Raw genomic sequence first — 19,641 nt, 5'->3', positions numbered from 1 at the left:
ATGGTATAAATATGTATGTTCTTGTATTTGGCTCTGAAGGAGTGTATTATGGTTCTGAAGGAGTGATCAGGAGTTATGGAACATGCATTATGTAACGCAGATTGTCTCAGGATGTATGTCCAGAGCAGACTGCAAGAGTTTCAGATTCCCTTTGCAAAAATATTACCTTAAATGTAAAAAACAAACAAACAAAAAACCCACTCAAGCATAGTTTGCTTTAATGTTTTTCTTGGATGTGTGTTTGTGTCTGTACTCTTCCAGCATGAGCGATCAGATAGCAGAAATGGAAAATGAAATGCTTTTGTTTGTTTTTTAAATCCATCTCAAATACAATTCTGCACCTGCGGTGTTAACTTCCCTCTACAGCTTCACCGCTGACCTCAGCCTTAATCTGCAGGGACCAAACTCTGTATGGGTGAAAGGTCAGACCAAGTATTGACTAAGCCTGTCCCTGCTTAGCTATGCGATCCTGTGCTCTTTTTGAGTACAACAGTCTCATCAATTTCAGTCCCCTGCTGGGACACAAGACTAGAGCTGGCAGAGTTGCAGAGAGGTGGTGCAATGTGTATCCATGCATTAACTCCACTTGCTCAGAACAAACCCCGTGTCCTGGCTTGGTTCATTATGAGTCACTCAGATCAGCAGCTGGGATGTTTAGATAGTTGCATCTCTCATTCTGGAGGGCGGATATTTTCTAGATGGGGGGCAACACATTAAAAAAACCCACAAGTTTTAGGCTGGGCCGGTTTGGGGGCCCGTGAGGCTTGGCAGTATCACATTACAGCTGTGGACCCTTTAAGCCTGACCTTGGATATATCCTCCAAGTTTTCACCCAGAACTTCAAGCACATAAATTGAGTAGCTGGGATACCTAACCACCTGATTTGCACAAGCAAATGCAATTTTCATGTGCAAACTTAGAGGTGGGCAACCACAAAAAAATTGCACAGGCAAATATTCAGGCACAAACCTAGTGGCTGGATTGAAGCCCCTCCTTTGGGTACATCTCCACAACAGTGGGGCATGTGCCTCCCAGCCTGGATTGACAGACTTGTGCTAGCTTAACTCAAGCTAACATGTTTAAAATAGCAGTGTAGGTGTTGCAGCATTGGTGGAGGCTCAGGCTAGCCAGCCAAGCTCAGACCCTGGGGGTTAAGTGGGCTTGAGAACCTGAGCTGCTGCCCAAGCTTCAGTGTCCACCCTGACATTTTTAATGTCCTAGCTCAATCCAGGCTAGCATGAGTCTGTCCACCCAGGTTGGGAGGCTCACTGCCTGCTGCCATGGAGACATACCCTTTGAAACTCTGGCCTCTAGTGTTCCTTTAGCACTGTATTATTATTATTACTGAGCTCTCAGACATCACATTTCATCAGTAGAGCTAAAAGTGCATTGCAAAGAGGCCCAGTATCATTTATCACCATTTTACAGATGGGAAAACTGAGGCACAGAGAGATGATGTGACCTGCCCAAGGTATTTGTGGCTTATTGCCCAGATACTGTTATGATTCTCTATGCATCTCTAAAGTGCTTCTAAGTATTTACCAGTCGATAAAGATTGCAGTGGCAAGGGAGATTCCTGGGTTGGCATACAGCTAGTAGAGCCAACTTTGCACCAGCCCCACCTGATGCAGACAACATGTCAGGTCCTGCTGTGGGCAGGGCAGGGACATTCCATAGTGGAAGGGGGTGTGATGTAGGCTGAAGGGAGTGGGGCAGGAGAAAAATTTGCTCTGCTCATCTCCAGCTGGCAAAGCATGACCCCTAAAGGATCATTCTAGGCCAGCATAAATTAGAACAGCCCTATGGTTGCTCTCGTTTGTGCTGGGGGACAGCTTGGCCATTGGCTGCCCACAGGATTAAGGGAGGGGAAAAAGTGGTTTAGAGCCACCTTTGCCTTTCTCAGCATACTCAGCTACACAGAGCAAGAGCCAAAGATTGCATCCAGACTGTCTGACAGGTAGCTGACTTTGTTAGTGAGGAAAATAAGCTGGAAATGAAGGAAAACTGGTAATAAGAACAATAACCTCCTTACTGTTTTCCAGCAATTATTTCTGTGGAATATTGACTCTCACTCCGGCAGCATCACCGTGGACCAACTTTTGGTAGAGCTGAAGGCTGGAGGGATAAGTGAAGAGCATGAGAAAGCCGTGCAGAGAGAACTGCGACACATCCAGAAACTAGATCTTCTTGATTTCTTGACTTACCTGCCACTTTTTGTTCTTATCCACAATTCGGTCATTGCCAATCCACTGGATGATTCGAGAACAATCTGACCAACTACCTTAACTCTAGCAGAAGGGAACCTGATGTCTTATGAAGGTTTCTGATTTACCATTTTCCAGCAGACACCACAGATTGCGGTGATGGTAAGGAACAACAGATCAGAAACAAAAATTGCAATTCCAATCAATACACTAGTACATGTAAATACAGCAAGGCCTAATCTGCAGCCCTCAGTCACCTGAGTAGTCCTTGCAGGAGTAAATCAGATAGAGGCTCAAATACTGAGATTTGTAAATGTAAATTTTAAGGGTACATTTGGCACCCACAGAGACAGTGGCTGAGCCACAGTCCTGGAAATGTTCCCAACAATTAAACTGTCAGGGTTTCTGTGATGCTGTAGCCCCCTTTATACATGAGGGGCCACATTTTCAAAAGGTCTCAGCAACCACAATTGTGCTCAGACTGGCTACTTCATGTAGGTGCCTTGAACGGGAAGAGTTGGATCCAGAGCTCTTTTGAAAATCTGACCCGTTATCTGCCTTTATAATATATTTTTTAAAATGATTATAAAATACTAATGTAACGTGTAGGAATTCCCTTTTCTCCGTTTATCTCAGCCAGTGCACTTTTAAGTCTGGTTACTGTGACTGGCCTATAACTATTGAACAGGTTATTTCTAGTGTGTTGTGAGAAATAGGCTGAAAGGACGAAGGATTAATTTTGCCTTTTCAATCTGATCACAAACGTTTTGAAATTACATTGTTAAACTATCATTGGGTAAAGTGAGATAAACAGCATCTGGTTCAGGGTAGTCAGCCAGTGACGGAATGTGGATCTGCCTAGAAGAGTCAAAAGTAAGAAAATGTATCAGACAAAAGCTGATCCCAGCGGGCTTGCAAGGATGTTGTCTCATGGGGGATGTTGATGTCACGGCAAAAGCAATTGTGTATATAGGTGGCAATCTATAAGACCTTACAATAGACTCCTATGGAACCTTTGCTTTGTCTTCAGGGGGAGTTTTGTTTTACTAATGTTAGGCATGTTCAATGATTTTCACTGTGTATTTGTAGCAGTCACAGGTCTTTCACAAGGATTTTGCTTAGATACCTAATGCAAAGCACTCTGGACCAAATCCTGAGCTGGTGGAAATCAAAGTATTGTACCATCTGAGGTAGGATAGCCAACTTTCTAATCACACAAAACAGAACAACCCAACCCTGCCCCACCCCTTCTCGGAGGCCCATTCTTGCTCACTCTCTCCCCCCTCCCTCCGTTGCTCACTCTCCCCCGCCCTCACTCACTCTCACTGGGCTGCGGCATGGTAGGTGGGGTGCGGGAGGGGGGTGAGGGCTTCGGCTGAGGGCATGGGCTCTGGGGTGGGGCCAGGGATGAGGGATTTGGGGTGAAGGAGGGGGCTTAGGACTAGGGCAGGGAGTTGAGGTACGGGGTCAGAGTATGGGCTCTGGGCTGGGGTGTGGGCTCCAGTGGGGCCAGAAATGAGGGGTTCAGGGTGCGGGAGCGGGCTCTAGGCTGGTGCAGGGTGTTGGGATGCGGGATTTGAGGACTCCAGCTGGGGGTGAAGGCTCTGGGGTGGGACCAGGGATGAGTGGTTTGGGGTGAAGGAGGGGGCTCCAGGCTGGGGCCAAGGGGTTCAGAGTGCAGGAGGGGGTGAGGGTTCCAGCTGGGGCTGTGGGCTCTGGGGTGGGGCTCAGGATGAGGGGTTCAGGGTGCAAGAGCAGGCTATAGGCTGGGGCAGGGTATTGGGGGGGTTGCAGGCTCCAGGAGGGAGTTTGGGTGCGGGAGGGGACTCCGAGCTGAGGCAGGGGGTTGGGGTGCAGGAGGAGGTGTGGGGTCCCGGTGGCACTTACTACAGCTCCCAGGAAGTGGCCACAAGGTCCGTGCAGCCCCTAGGTGCATGACGGCCAGGTAATCTCTGTGCACTGCCCTTGTGCCTGCTGGCACTGCCCCCACAGCTCCCATTGGTTGCAGTTCCTGGCCAATGGGAGCTGCAGAGCTGGCACTGGGGGTGGGGGCAGCATGTGGAGCTTCCTTGGCTGCCTATGCGCCTAGGGGCCGCAAGGACCTAGCAGCCGCTTCCGGGAGCCGCAAAGAGCCAGGGCAAGCAGACCCCTGGCTTAGCCCCAGACCCCTGCTGTGCCGCCGATTGGACTATTAACAGCCCCGTTGGCGGTGCTGACCGGAGCCGCTAGGGTCCCTTTTCAACGGGGCGTTCCGGTTAAAAAACGGATGCCTGGCAACTGGCAACCCTAAGCTGAGGTCCTGGCAATATATATTTAGACCCTACACATATTTTTGTGAGTGTCTGCCAAGCCTTAATCAGAATCCAGTAAATGCATACAGTAGTTTGGTATAATTATTGCCTTGAAACATGCCTGAGATTCGCAATCCTCATTGATTTAGGCTTTAAATACATATCTAGACTGTTTAAGTAATAATAAGATAATGCACTTGCACTAAGGGAAAGTTATAGGATGACTTAATTATATGTTCGGTTGATCAATTCAATGTGAAAACAGTTAAATCAATATTTTATTGCATCATTGTAAACTGTGGGTAGGGCTTATTAGATTACGGATAGTGGACTGACATTCAAAAGCATGTAACTGAATCAAATTCCAAGTAAACGTTATTTGTGCAATTTAGAAACAGTTAATACCTTCCAGTTGAGCAGATTTGTTTCTAATGAGTATAACAGCTGTTTATATAAATCATAGGCATGCAGTATTTAAATATGATACTAATTCACCTGGGAATTCAGTCCAGAGCACTTTGTGAGAAGCTTTGTTACAGTGTATTGAAATAAATCCAGCATTACACAACTGTACCTGTTTCATTTTACAAAAGAAAAGGAGTACTTGTGGCTTATGCTCAAATAAATTTGTTAGTCTCTAAGGTGCCACAAGTATTCCTTTTCTTTTGCAAATACAGACTAACAGGGCTGCTACTCTGAAACCTGTTTCATTTTAGTTGTTCAGTTCTCTGTGTGTGTTTTTTGCCTTTGAAAATGCTAAAATATGTATGGCCTAATTTATCTGTTCTGTCTGCAGAAGGATATGAGTGACAGCTTCAGTGTGGTGAACTCCTAGACATCTATGGTCTTCCAACTATGGACTGTTCATACACTTGAACATTATCCTTCTTATTTATATTACAGTATTGCCTAGAGGTCCCAGACAGGAGTGAGGCCTAAGTATTGTATAAAGAAAGTGAAAGACAGTCCCTGCCCCCAAAGAACTTACAATCTACATAGAAAAGAAAGACATATAGAAACAGGGAGTTTGTCTACATGGAGAGTTAGTGTGTGGCAAGCTTGGGGTCTAAATCTCCAGCACACTAGTCTTCTGGCCATGGCACTGGCCATGTGGGCCCTGTTACCACGCATTAAAAAAAAGATCTGTAGTGCGTTTTGATTTATTGTTGTTACAAACTGGAGAAGATCAAAACACATGACAAAAAATTTAGTGTGTGGGAATAGGGTCCACACATCCAGCCAGTGTGCAGAAGGCTAATGTGCTACAGACTTACACCCCAGTTTGCCACCTGGTAACTCTCTATGTAGCCAAGCCCAGAGAGAGAAAAAGTACCCAGCCAAACAACAAATATGCAAAACGTCAAAAGCACAGAGCTTACTAGTTTCTAGAGCTGGTTCAAAACATGGAAGCCTACATGAAAAATATCAAAGTTGTTTGCATTCTGAAGTGCTCAAAAGAGGCCCTCTCCCTGTTTTTGTTGTTCTTTTTGTCAACATTTTCTCTGCACTTTTTTTTTCCAGTTAAAAAGTTATCAACAGTGTCATCAAAATGGTCATCAACATTTTTCACTTACTGAAAAAATGGTTGGGTTAAATAAAATTTGGTAATGATTTTTCATGATATTTTGATAAAAAAAATCAAATATATTAAAGAGGCAGGAATATTTTTGCAAAAAAACAAAAAATTCAACCCTGATGGCAATTTTTCCTGAAAAAAATTGTTCTCAAATAAGACCATTTTGCAACCAGGCCTGCTAGTTGCACTCCTCCCCTTGCCCTATTTTTTAATTTCCACATACCTCTTTTTTCCCCTCTAGCTACATTCTTCAGCCAACTTCTGGTGCCATCTCCTCCTCCTGCCCATCCAATATAGCTTCCATTTCAGCCTGGGACTAAAAAGAAAAAAGTACAAACTGGCCGAATATGTCTACAGCCTGTCCCTTCATTCCATTGGAGGGGTGTGTGGCTCCCAGCAGGGGCCCAACATACTACCCCCTGTCTCCAGTAGTTTCTAGCAGGGACTCTGTGCTGCTCTTTCTACCCTCCCCCGATAGAAAAGTGGCTTATGGCAGGGTCTCCTGGAGGAAAGGGCAGGAGCCCCCTTAGCCAGTCTCTGACCTCTGCAGCCTCCGGCAGTGACTCCTGGCTGCTCCCCATGGCTGCAAGATAGCTAAGATCCCAGCAGTGTCTTCTAGGGGAGGGAGATAGCAGCCTACATGGTCAGTCCCGGCTTCCTGAAGTCTTTGGAACAGTCCAGCTGGGAGCCACTGCCAAAGACTTTATGGAACTAGTCTGTGCTTGCTGAGTTGATGCTGGAGTAGATGTGTGGCACTCTAATTCTTTGTGTTTTAATTTGCAGTGGGGTATGCTGCTTCCCTGAAGGATGCAGCAGAATTGGCAATGCCTTATTTTAGTTTGTACGGGAATTGTTGCAAAAGTGGCCTCAGAGAACTTTCCTTGCTTCTTAACTTCTGCTTAATAATAGCAATGTGTTTAATCAGAAATGCTTGAGATATCGTCTTCAAAGTAGCGGCTCACCAATTTTATGGAAGAGCTGTAGAATGGACCTCAAATCTGCTCCAGGTTCCAGCACTGCTGTATGGTGATGAGCACCCTATCCATAATTATATGCATACAGCTTGCTGAATGATTTTGACCCGGCAGGTAGTAAGAGGGGAGACAATACACATACAGTGTATTGACACACGGCATGTCCCCCTGCAGGCTAACAAGGCTGGTAGAAACAGAAACCCTCTTCTAATCAGTCTTCCTGTAGTCATCAGTGTTGCCCTTGCAGCAAAGAGGCTCTTCAATATTCTCAGTGGAACCCCTGAAAAATATGCATCGGAGTTGCTCAGAAGAATAGATCCTGATGTTACAATCAAATGGAGAGGGATAGCACCAAGCAAGACAAAGCCAGGCTCTGCCAGGGAATGTTAGTGCTCTTGGCTCATGGAAATGTTTTCCCCTCTGCCACCACAAGTTTATTGAAGGATCAGTGCTTAGTTGAAATAAGCCATCAGCAAATAGGCCCGGAAGCTGATTCACTTTCCTCCTTACCCCTCTCCCTTTTATTCACCTTCTCTTTTCCCCTCAGGTGACAGAGAAATCTACCAGCTCCATTAAAGCAGCTGGAGATGATAATATTTCCTTTCTTAGTTCCACAATTGTCTATTACTGTGTGTGTCTGTACCACAGCTAACACAACGTGTCTCCACTCTCATTTAGAGTCCCTAGGTGCTACTGTAATGCAAATAATAAAGGATGACGACTAGGAATGCCATATGTTTGCATGGGAGTTATCGAGACAGATGCTTCTTTTAACTTGGACTTTTATAATTTGACTGTGGGGCACAGTGACTTGATGGAATTCCCTGTCTCTGTTGGGGCAATGTGTTGGACTGGAGACATGGGATGGTGGAGAAGGGTCCCCAAGTTCTGCTGACAAAAAGCTACTCTTCAAATCAGATGAATACTAGAGAGAACCTCTGGACCCACTCTCTGGACAAATAGAGTACTTCACTTTCCAGTGGTGTACATCTGTGACTTTTCATAAGCAAAAGTCATATAAAAACCATAAACAAAATTGTATTTTTAAGGGAGTTAAAGGAATTTCTCAAGGATGTTGGAGCCTTGCAGACACAAGCTTGCAGGCAGCAGTGACCATGAGATGGTTGAGTTCAGGATCTTCACAAAAGGAAGAAATGAGAGTAGCAAAATACAGACCCTGGACTTCAGAAAAGCAGGCTTAGACTCCCTTAGGGAACTGATGGGAAGGATCTTCTGGGAAGCTACTATGAGGGGGCAAGGAGTCCAGGATAGCTGGCTGTATTTTAAAGAAGACTTATTGAGGTTAGAGGGACAAACCATCCCGAAGTGCAGAAAGAATAGCAAATATGGCAGGCAACCAGCTTGGCTTAACAGTGAAATCTTCAGTAAGCTTAAACTCAAAAAGGAAGCTTACAAGAAGTGGAAATTTGGACAGATGACTAGGGAGGAGTATAAAAATATTGCTAGAACATGCAGGGGTGTAATCAGGAAGGCCAAGACACAATTGGAGTTGCAGCTAGCAAGAGATGTTAAGAGTAACAAGAAGGGTTTCTACAGGTATGTTAGCAACAAGAAGAAGGTCAGGGAAAGTGTGGGACCCTTACTGAATGGGGGAGGCAACCTAGTGACAGATGATGTGGAAAAAGCTGAAGTACTCAATGCTTTTTTTGCCTTGGTCTTCACAGACAAGGGCAGCTCCCAGACTGCTGCACTGGGCAACACAGTATCGGGAGGAGGGGAGCAGCCTTCAGTGGTGAAAGAACAGGTTAAGGACTATTTAGAAAAGCTGGACGTGCACAAGTCCATGGGTCCAGATCTAATGCATCCAAGGGTGCTGAGGGATTTGGCTGATGTGATTGCAGAGCCATTGGCCATTATCTTTGAAAATTAGTGGCTATCAGGGGAGGTCCTGGATGATTGGAAAAAGACAAATATAGTGCCCATATTTTAAAAAGGGAAGAAAAAGAACTCGGGGAACTACAGACCAGTCCAGTCCAGCCTCACTTCAGTCCCCAGCAAAATCATGGAGCAGGTCCTCAAGGAATCCATTTTGAAGCACTTGGAGGAGAGGAAGGTGAGCAGGAACAGTCAACATGGATTTACCAAGGGCAGGTCATGCCTGACCAACCTGATTGCCTTCTATGATGAGATAACTGGCTCTGTGGATATGGGAAAAATGGTGGATGTGATATATCTTGACTTTAGCAAAGCTTTTGATATGGTATCCCACAGTATTCTTGCCAGCAAGATAAAAAAGTATGGATTGGATGAATGGACTAGAAGGTGGATAGAAAGCTGGTTAGATTGTTGGGATCAACAGGTAATAATCAATGGCTTCATATCTAGTTGGCAGCTGGTATCAAGCGGAGTGCCCCAGGGGTCGGTCCTGGGATCGGTTTTGTTCAACATCTTTATCAATGATCTGGATGATGGGATTAATTGCACCCTCCGCAAGTTCGCAGATGTCACAAAGCTGGTGGGAGAGATAGATACACTGGAGGGTAGGGATAGAGTCCAGAGTAACTTAGATAAGTTGGAGGATTGGGCCAAAAGAAATCTGATGAGGTTCAACAAGGACAAGTGCAGGGTCTTGCACTTAGAAAGGAAGAATCCCATGCACCTCTACAGGCTGGGGACCGACTGGCTAAGCAGCAGTTCTGCAGAAAAGGACTGGGGATTACAGTGGATGAAAAGCTGGATATGAATCAGCAGTGTGCCCTCGTTGCCAAGAAGAAGGATGGCATATTGGGCTGTATTAGTAGGAGCATTGCCAGCAGATCGAGGCAAGTGATTATTCCCCTCTATTTGGCACTTGTGAGGCCACACCTGGAGTATTGCGTCCAGTTTTGGTCTCCCCATTACAGAAGGGATGTGGACAAATTGAAGAGAGTCCAGCAGAGGGCAATGAAAATGATTAGGGGGTTGGGGCACATGATTTATGAGGAGAGGCTGAGGGACCTGGGGTTATTTAGTCTGCAGAAGAGAAGAGTGAAGGGAGATTTGATAGCAGCCTTCAACTACCTGAAGGAGGGTTCCAAAGAGGATGGAGCTCAGCTGTTCTCAGTGGTGGCAGATGACAGAACAAGGAGCAATGGTCTCAAGTTGCAGTGTGGGAGGTCTAGGTTGGATATTAGGAAACTATTTCCCTAGGAGGGTGGTGAAGCACTGGAATAGGTTACCTACGGAGGTGGTAGAATCTTAATTCTTAGAGGCCCAGCTGGACAAAACCTTGGCTGGGATGATTTAGTTGGGGTTGGTCCTGCTTTGAGCAGGGGGTTGGACTAGATGACCTCCTCAGGTCTCTTCCAACCCTGATATTCTATGATTCTAACCAGAACTGTAGCTGGGGTTAGGACTCAATGCCACTCCAAGCAGTTGCTTTTTTTTCCCCCCAAAAGTACCACTATCATGGATCAGCGTCTAAAGGAATGGTGGCCCCATGTGGTCAATTTGTATTAATTAGGGATAGGTAAAGCAATTTAGAGAAAATAAGAAATGAAGCAAAATCTTGTTCCATCCTTTTAGTAAAGCTTTATTTAAGGCAGTACAGATCCATTCTAAGAAAGGAAGCTTTCATTTTTGCACCCCTCTGCATTTTTTGCTTGCAACATCTTTAAGCAGCCCAGTTAAACACTGTGGAGCTGACAGGCTTCAGCGTGGAAGTATTTTTAAACAGAGTGCAACTATTTTACTGTGAAAATGAATAATTCTGTCGTGAAAATGACCAGCTGCATAGTGCCTGAGGTATCAAAATCTGGATTAAGGTTTCAAACTGTAGGCTAACATACAAGAACAAAAATCTACCAAACTTTAGAAAGTCCAAATTCTAGTAATATTTTAAATAAGAAGGTGGGTAACTTGGGGCTGGTCCAAAGGCTATTGGAAAGTTATCTGTTGACTTCAATGAAATTTGGAACAGAGCCTGCATAAATTACAGGTATATTAATCTGTTTAGGCTATTTAAAGTTTAACTCCATGTCCTGGGGAGAACCAAGCAGGGGCCACTGTTAGTGATCAAATATTGATGTATTGACACAACCCCTAATCACGCTGTAATTTGGCTCATTTATCAGTCTTTACTCGGGAGATACTTAGGACTGAACTAACTTGGTGACTGAATTATCTCTGTGCCTCAAGAGCAGGTGGTTAGTCTAGGCTAAGATGGGGATTATTGCTGCAGACAGTATTGGAAAGCTTGCTTTGCACCTGCCTCCTCATCATATCAAGCATGTAGATAAAAAGAATCCGGTTCCCTGGCACTGCCAACCAACCCCTCCAATCTTTCAAAAACAAATACTCAGCCTTGACTGTAAAATAAAATATAAAATAAGAGTTACCACCACCTTCTATTGACTGTTGATTGACCTGAGCGCTCTCCAATAGTGACTACAAAAGATTAGATATCACTTTCCGTACAGGTGTTTAAGCAAATCATTTTTCTTCTTGCCGTGAGACTAAATTGTTCAAGGCTCTGGAAAATGTCTGCGTGTAGCTTTACAAATGTGCTTAGCAAAGGGAAGGCATTAACTTACGTCTTCAAAGGCGGTGATTTACAATAACCTGTCTAGTGTTTCCAAAATGAAAAATTTTGTTAGAGCTTAGCAGGATGCACTGAAGGGAGATTTTTGACACAGCACGTGTATTTAGGGTACACATATAATGACATGCTTTTAAAAATGAATTATTCAAAACTATCTGCAGACTCTGGGGAATATAAGACAACATCACAATCTAGGGTTTGAGCCTCCTTAAAGACTGGTGTAAATCAGGCGGAACTCCACAGACTTGTAAATTCCACTGTTGTACAAGGGAGAACAGAGTCAGATCCTTAATTTAAATGCTGAAGAAGCTGATGGGGGCTATCAAAAAGCTGGAATAGTGGTCTGGGCTATCGCACATCACTCTGAACCCTGATGTGTGCTCTTCCTCTCTCTGCTCTGAGGGCCTGATCCAAAGTCCATTAAAGAGAATCAGTTTCCATTATGAGCTTCCAAAGAAACATTGGTTACGTCCATATCTAAATATCAGCACTGGTTGAAAAATCCAAAAGTTCACAAAACAATTCAAACGTGTTTTTGTTTGGAAGTGATTGAAACAGGGCACCCTTATTTGTATTTCTGCAATAGTTTTTAGCTGCACAAAATGTTATTGGAATGGCTATGGACAAACTTTGTTTATCGAAACCTCGGACTTTGCCAAATAAAAATTTTCAATAAAAACGTTGCCAAAATATTGGAAAAAGACATGCTATTTTTCACAAAATGCCCCAACCATGTGAACGTCATCAATTTTTCACAAAAAAAAATCATTTAAAAAAACCTGCCATTTTTCAGTTAAAAAAATGTTTCATTTGAACAATATTGACCCGCTTTATTAACTAACTTTGAATATAATTAGGTTTGGAAGGATTAGATTGGGTGAGGGGAGGGGGGATGTTGGTAAACATTGATTTCTTTGTACACACACAAGCCAATGAAATTATATTTTCATCGATAATAATTGAAATTTACAGATTGGCAGAGTTAGAAAAATGCTGCTTGAGAATTTAGAGTCAAAATCCAATGATTTAGACTTCTTAGTTGGGCTTGTTACAAACGAACTAGCAAATGAATAGTAAAAACAGGTATGATTTGCTGATTGACTGCTATTTACCTTGTATATTTTGACATGTGATGCTGACAACTTGTGTTTCAATGATTTATAAAGCTTTAGCCTTTTGAATCTCAGCATCTACTGTCATTAAATAATTGTCTGACCTGCCCAAATTTCCCACAACTGTAAAAATTCAAATTGATAAAAATATTTTAAAAAGCGTAAATAATAAACAGCTATATTCCCTGGCAAAATTGTAAAAACTAAATTTAAGTTGTACCAAGTCTAAATGTAATGTCAGGTTTCAGAGTAGCAGACGTGTTAGTCTGTATTCGCAAAAAGAAAAGAAGGACTTGTGGCACCTTAGAGACAAACAAATTTATTTGAGCATAAGCTTTCGTGAGCTACAGCTCACTTCATCGGATGCATATAATGTAATGTGACCGTCATACTGAGGCATAAGGGTCTTTCCTGTTTGTGTCTTTGACGCTTGGCTATTTCCAGTAATAGTGGGCTCCTCTCATTCTCCTTTATTTTCTATTATGTACATCAAGAATTAGAGCTGGAATATGTGTCCCATAACAATTGATCACCACTTGGAGACTCTTACTGAAGATGAGTTGGTAAGCTCATACAAAATGATGACTGATGAGTAAGACTGTCTAATATAATTGCAGAATAATCTCCTGCAATTTTTTGAGAGAGAGGTGGGGCTTGAATCTCAATAATGTACTTAGATAGAAAAGGGGTATTTTTGCCCACTTAAATAAATGATGAGCCCATAGTACTTGTATATAAGACAGCCATCTTACTCTGTCAGAATGTGTTAAGCCCTGCAAAGGGAATTAGTGGTTCAGATTTACTATTCATCCTTTTTCTTGACATTTGAGAGGGCTAGCTGTCTTAATCAGAAAGCATTCGCCATTCAGAATACTCAGTGAAGAGTCACATGAAAATGCAGATTCATAATTGAACAAAGACAGTTATTTTCCTACAGAGGCACACTGGTGGATGGCTGTGAGTGCCTAATTATGACCAGACCTCTCTTCCAAATGGAGTGCTAAAATCAAAGAAGAGTTCACCCTTAATTGTGAGTGGGGTTTGAAACTGTGTTTTTGAATACTGTACTATGGTATATCTAGGTCACCAAGACGGCCTTTTTTATTATCTAAATTACTCCAAAAAAGGAAGAAGTAGCGTGGCAGACTATTAAAGATATGGTGTTCAATGCACTAAAGTTTTTCTTTTTCTTTTACCACTATTAGTTTTCACCCCCATCTCTGCCCATCTGTGTATTAGTTTCACAGGGCTCTATCTACAGTTATATTTTTCTTCTCGTAGATTTTATGACTAGAAGTTTCTCTTATTCCTTTATTGGGTATTGATTCTAATAGGGTTCACTTTCCATGTGTGTTTTGGTAGTGCACAGGAAAAGCTTTCTTACGTGTATTCTTTTGTAGCCAGATTCTGAGGCCAAATGTCTTTGGCTGGAAAGAGCTTTTCTTTGGCAACACTGTGACCCACCCTCTTAGATCTCCACACTCCTCGGTCTCGACTTCTGCCTGGTAATGATCGCCACAAATTGCAGCCACCCAGCTGCCCTGGGGAGAGAGACAACCAAAGAAGCTGTTGAAAAAAGGAGGTATGGTTATACAGATTAACCTCTAAGGTGCATGGTAGCCTAGTCAGGGGTTCATCACAGTCTCTACACGTGAACTATAACACTAATTCATTAGAACAGGAATATATTTACTAAGTAAGGACCGAATGGTGACCTGCGCAGGTGCCTGAGGGGTCATAAGATGCTTCATTTCTCCTTTGCACAGGCTTCTTGCCTTCTGGGCTGCAGCTGGCTGTGCAGGGACACTACTCTGCTTGTGCATGTGGGCAGGCAGGGATGGAACCTGGACCCCACCCTCCACCCCAATGTGCCAGCCAATATGGAGGGAGCAGGAGGCTGCTCCATGGTTTATCTCATTTCCTCCAGATGCAAAGAGGAGTCAGGGACCTGACAGTGACTGTCTCACAGTTCATTCCTTGTTGTGCTCCTGGAGCTGTGTAATCCTCTTACTCAGGGCTCCCAGGAACTCTGTGATCTAGCCCTAAGCGTCATACCATATCCGTAAAGGTTTGAAATTAAAGTCCAGTCACAAAGCCATGTGACTGCATATTTTCGTATTACATCTTTCAAGACACAATGTTGTGATATGTGTAAAGAAGTTTAAAACCCTGTGAGAAAATATCAGATCACAAGACAGCTGCTTGAAGAAAACTGGTGCACATTCATTTCTGTTTGAAACAGCGTAACAAAGATGTCACACAAACCAGAATCTGGGGAGAGGAAGGGTGGTCTTGTGGGCAAGATCCTTGACTGCCTCAGGAGGCATGAGTTCTAGTGCAAGCTCTGCCAGAAACTGTCTTTCTGCCCAGCCTGGGAGGGAACAGAGTGGGGAGAAAAGCTCCTAGAGCTGTCCCCCAGCCTGGAAGCAAGGAGGGGACCTCACTGCAGCCTGCCAGGCCTGGGAGAGGAGGTGAAGAACACCAGGAAACGCTGAGGTGAAGCTGGGGAGGGGCACTGAATTGGGGCTGAACTGAGTGGAGTCTGCGGGGACGAGGTGGAGGCAGAACTGATGTGGGAACTGCAGGGACAGGATTGAATTGGGCAGAATTAATTGCTGGGCAGGGGATGGGCAGCTGTGGGGGTAATCAGCCAAACAATGGGTCTCTTCTCCTGGGCAAAGCTTCAAACGACTGATAACTGTTAGCACACCCCTTCTGGAGAAGCTACATACAATCTCACAACACATAAATCATTTCGTTTTTAATACAATGGACTCCAAAGATATTAAACTTAGTTCAAATTTGAGCCACAAAATTCTGATCATAATTCAAACTTTCTCTCAGTTTAATGCTGCTCAGGTGCAGGGCTTTCAAGCTCACAGGGCCCCTGGCACACTGCCAAATGCCTCCCAGTGACGCCCTGCTCTGCGGTTGATTGCAGTGTAATTACTAGTGTTATTCAGCCAACTGGAGATCTGAACTACAGTTCTTTGCAGGTGGAGAAAGGGAAAGGAGGGTTCCCTGTTCTGTCCAAGGACAGCGTGCCTCGTATTCACTTATGTGTTTTTATTTGGGATGTTGTTAGCTTATTTCTACTAGATTTCTCCACAGATGAGTTTGGCTCTTGGGCACTTTCATTACAAGGGCTTAAAATCCCCCACCTTGGTGCAAGCTGCCTGTCACAGCAACCCCAGTCACCTCTGCCCACTTTACATACAAGTTCCAGAGTGCGCTCTGCTCATTAGCCAGAAGGGCCCCAATACTCAAATCTAGCTGAGCAGAACTCAACACAGGCAACAAAGGGGGTAGCCTTACATTGCCTTTATCCCCCTGCAATCCTGGGGCTGGTTTGACCATCAGCATAAACTAGGGCAGCCTTCAGGCTGCTCTAACTGGTGCCAGCTGGTAATGGCCCCCAAGAGATGGGTAATAGCATGCAAACTGGAGATTGCAGCAGCCCTCCATTCAGGTCTTTTTCCTTGACCTCATCCCTTTCACCATGGGCTGCAAAGTGAGGGGAGGGGATTAGAACTTGTATATCTGTCTCACTTACGGTAGTGGGAACCCAAACTAGCCCATTACACTAGCCTTCAGGCCTGGTTCACCACCAGAGCCACTGAAAGGGTCTGGCCTCTGGTCTTATATTGCAGAGTTAGCTGGGAAGTACAAAATGAGGTCTTTGCTAACATTTCCTAGAATGAATATCAGAGTTTATTTTTTTCCAGTTGTCTTCTGATTTAGAGATGTTGAGGTCTCTTTCCCATGCAGCGAGGTGTGTGGGGTGAGTTGAAGGTTTATTACTTTCTGACCTTTTGTACATTATAGAAATGAGCCTCTTCTCTCTCACTGTTCCTAGTTATAAGAATATTTTCTAAATGATTTTCCTAACTATCTATTTCAGGGCATTATAAAGTGCCTTAATCTGAAGCAAGACGAAAAGGGAACAGCAGGGGTTATGCATGGTGTATTTTTAGATGGAAATTATTGTATCTATAACATTTCTCAAGCAATTTTTTGTCATGTTGCAACAAACATTTCAGTGTGCTTCAAACAGAACTACTAGAACTGCAATCAGAAAGTATTCATGTGATAAAAAAATTGGAGGGCTCTTTTATTTCAGAGAGAGGGTGGGTGTGTGGGTATGAATCTGAAAATTGGCTTTAAAATCAGAAACTTGCTTGCATCTTAACTCTGATGGAACTAGTGTCAAATTCTACTCGGTAGCTGTTCCAGAACCTCATTTCTATGATGGTTCGAAACTTTCTAATTTCCAGCCTGAATTTGTTCATGCCCAGTTTATACCCATTTGCTCTAGTCCTAGCATTGTCCTTTAGCTTAAATAGCTCTTCACCCTCCCTGTTATTTATCCCCTTAATGTATTTATAGAGAGCAACTATATCTCCTCTCACCCTTCTTTCTGCAAGACTACACAAATCAAATTATCTAGTCTCCTCTCATAAGATAGGCCCTTCATTCCCTTAATCATCCTCGTAGCTCTTCTCTGTACCCATTCCAGTTTAAATAAATCTTTCTTGAACATAGGTGACCGTAATTGTACACAGTATTGCAAATGAGGTCTTACAAGTTCCCTGTACGATGGCTTTGCTATCGATGGATATCGCTACTGGAAATGGGGTAGTAACCCTGACCCTGGCACTAGCCTCTGCTGCAGCTGTGATGAAGCAGCACAGAATGCTGTCCTGGGGAGAGTGATCACAAGTTGACTCCATTTAATTTAAATGGAAGAATAATCAAAACCAAGTCATAAACCATTGTTGTTGATTTCCAAAGGGCAGCCTTTGGGAAATTAAGGGAACTAGTTAAAGAAGTCAGCTGGACTGAAGAGCTGGGGGACTTAAATATGGAGGAGTCTTTGAATTTGTTCATATCAACTATAGAAAAAACTATATTTGCATCCCACCCAAGGATAAAAATCTTGAAGGGACCCAGCTGGATGAATAATCACCTCAAAAAGGTTACTAGGCGTAAGCAGAGAAGGTAGAGGGCATGGAAAAAGAGATTGATCAGCAAAGAACACTACATCATGGGGGTTAGAAAATGTAGGAATAAAGTGAGAATTACTAACAGTCAAGCTGAATTAGTTCTTGCCAAGGAAATTAAAATAAATAATAAGATGTTTTTTAGTTTTATAAATAAAAAGAGACCAAGGAAGGATGAGATTGGGCCACTATACAGTGAGGATGGGAAAGAGATTAAAGATAATCTAGGTCTGGCGCAAAAATTAAAATGAATACTTTGCCTCGGTTTTCGATATCGATGATAATATGAAAGATGTGCATGAAGGCAGTATGACTGATGGAAATGAGTGTCTAGAAATGGAAATGATCACATCGGAGATGGAAGAAAATCTTAAAGCACTTAATGCACCCAAATCAGAGGGACCGGATAACTGGCATCCCAGAATATTAAAAGAACTGGCACTTGAGATTGCTAGTCCAATAGCAAGGATTTTTAATAAATCTATCTATTGGGGAGAGGAGGGGGGTAAGAACCCATCTGACTGGAGAATAGCTGATGTCATACCTGTATTTAGGAAAGGGAAAAAAGGTAATCTGGGCAATTACAGACCTATTAGGTAGTAGGTAAGGTTTTAGGGTAAAATATGAAGGAAAGAAGAATTAAATTCATAATGGTAAATGGTGAAGGAGATTTAATGCAACATGGTTTTACTAAAGGTAGATCTATTTATTTTGAGAAAATAACTGATTTTTAGGTAAGGGAAGTGCAGTAGACCTAATACACCTGGACTTCAGTAAAGCATTTGATGCAGTATCAAATAGGAAAATATTAGTTCAATTAAGGAAGATGAGGATCAGCACAAGCACTGTAAGGAGGATAAGGAATTGGCAAAAAGGGAGAAGGCAAGGGATTGTGCTTGCTGTAGGGGGGATTATCAGACTGGAAAGAGGTAACTAGCAAAGTTCCTCATGGATCAGTCTTGGGACCAAACTTATTCAATATATTTCAATACTTATTTCAATATTTTTATCAGCAACCTTTGCACTCAGGTGTTTGGCTGGCTGGTTCTTGCTGACATGCTCAGGGTCTAACTGATCTCCATATGTGGGGTTGGGAAGAAATTTTCCTGAAGGTCAGATTTGCAGTGACCTTGGTTTTGGTTTGGGGTTGGAGTTCTTTTTTTTGCCTTTCTCTGCAGCATCTGGGTATATCTCACTTAATCATTTCCCTGACATTTCAGGGGCCTTGGGTACTGGTGCACATTGGTCCCTCCTATTCTCTGTCTGTGGTACATCATAGTCTAGTCTCCTTTGGGCTGTGATACTATGGTATAATTTCCATTGTTGGGTGTAGTGTGCAAGTGCTGGGTGGTGATGATGGCCTATGATATGCAGGAGGTCAGACTGGAAGATCTCGTGCTCTCTTCTAGCCTTAAATTCTAAGACTCTGAGACTCCAGTAGTAACCTCCTTCCAGTCTGATAATTCATTCAGCACAAGGTGTTGCCTTCTCCCCTTTAGCCAGTTCCTTATCCACCTTATCATTCTTGTACTGATCCCCATTTTCTCTAATTTAACTAGTAATTTCCCATGTGACACCATGTCAAATGCTTTAGATCTACTACACTTCCCTTAACTAAAAAATCAGTTATTTTCTCAATGAAGGAAATCAGATTAGTCTGGCATGATCTACCCTTGGTAAGCCCACATTGCATTACATCCCCATTATCGTTTGCTTCCATGAATTTAATTATTCTTTCCATCACAATTTGTTCTGAAGTCTTGCATACTTGTATTGCCTGGATCGTTTTTTCCTGCTTCTTAAATATAGATACAGTATTAGTTATTCTCCAGTCATATGGGTACTGCCCCAGAATGGATAGATTTATTGTTCTGCCATAATATTTTCACTTTCCCCCTGTGGAACTAAGGTAATGGAATAAATTTACTGTACAGTGTGCTGTCT

The 19,641-nt window shown here is 43.2% G+C and overlaps 2 protein-coding genes across 9 annotated transcripts in view; both read left to right on the top strand.

Moving 5' to 3' along the window:
- The window catches only part of C1H12orf42 (chromosome 1 C12orf42 homolog), a 250,855-nt gene extending 248,582 nt beyond the window's left edge, over positions 1–2,273 (top strand). For all 3 annotated transcript variants that reach the window (XM_073323530.1, XM_073323517.1, XM_073323524.1), the window contains one exon: positions 2,043–2,273. In XM_073323530.1, coding sequence (XP_073179631.1) covers positions 2,043–2,273 — 231 coding nt within the window. The remainder of the gene's footprint in view (positions 1–2,042) is intronic.
- Positions 2,274–2,292: 19 nt separating this feature from the next.
- PAH (phenylalanine hydroxylase) overlaps positions 2,293–19,641 on the top strand; it is a 140,328-nt gene continuing 122,979 nt past the window's right edge. For 4 of the 6 annotated variants that reach the window (XR_012156140.1, XM_073323649.1, XM_073323545.1 and 1 more), the window contains exon 1: positions 2,293–2,366. Coding sequence is in view for 4 of the 6 variants with exons in the window: in XM_073323649.1 (XP_073179750.1) it covers positions 2,364–2,366 (3 nt within the window). In the remaining 2 variants the exon portion in view is untranslated. The remainder of the gene's footprint in view (positions 2,367–19,641) is intronic. The other 2 variants (XM_073323558.1, XM_073323584.1) reach the window with 2 other exon arrangements.

This window comes from Lepidochelys kempii, chromosome 1, assembly GCF_965140265.1.
Source record: "Lepidochelys kempii isolate rLepKem1 chromosome 1, rLepKem1.hap2, whole genome shotgun sequence".
Taxonomy (NCBI): domain Eukaryota; kingdom Metazoa; phylum Chordata; order Testudines; family Cheloniidae; genus Lepidochelys; species Lepidochelys kempii.
Note: the sequence above shows the minus strand (reverse complement) of the source record. Positions and strands in the feature narration are given on the sequence as shown.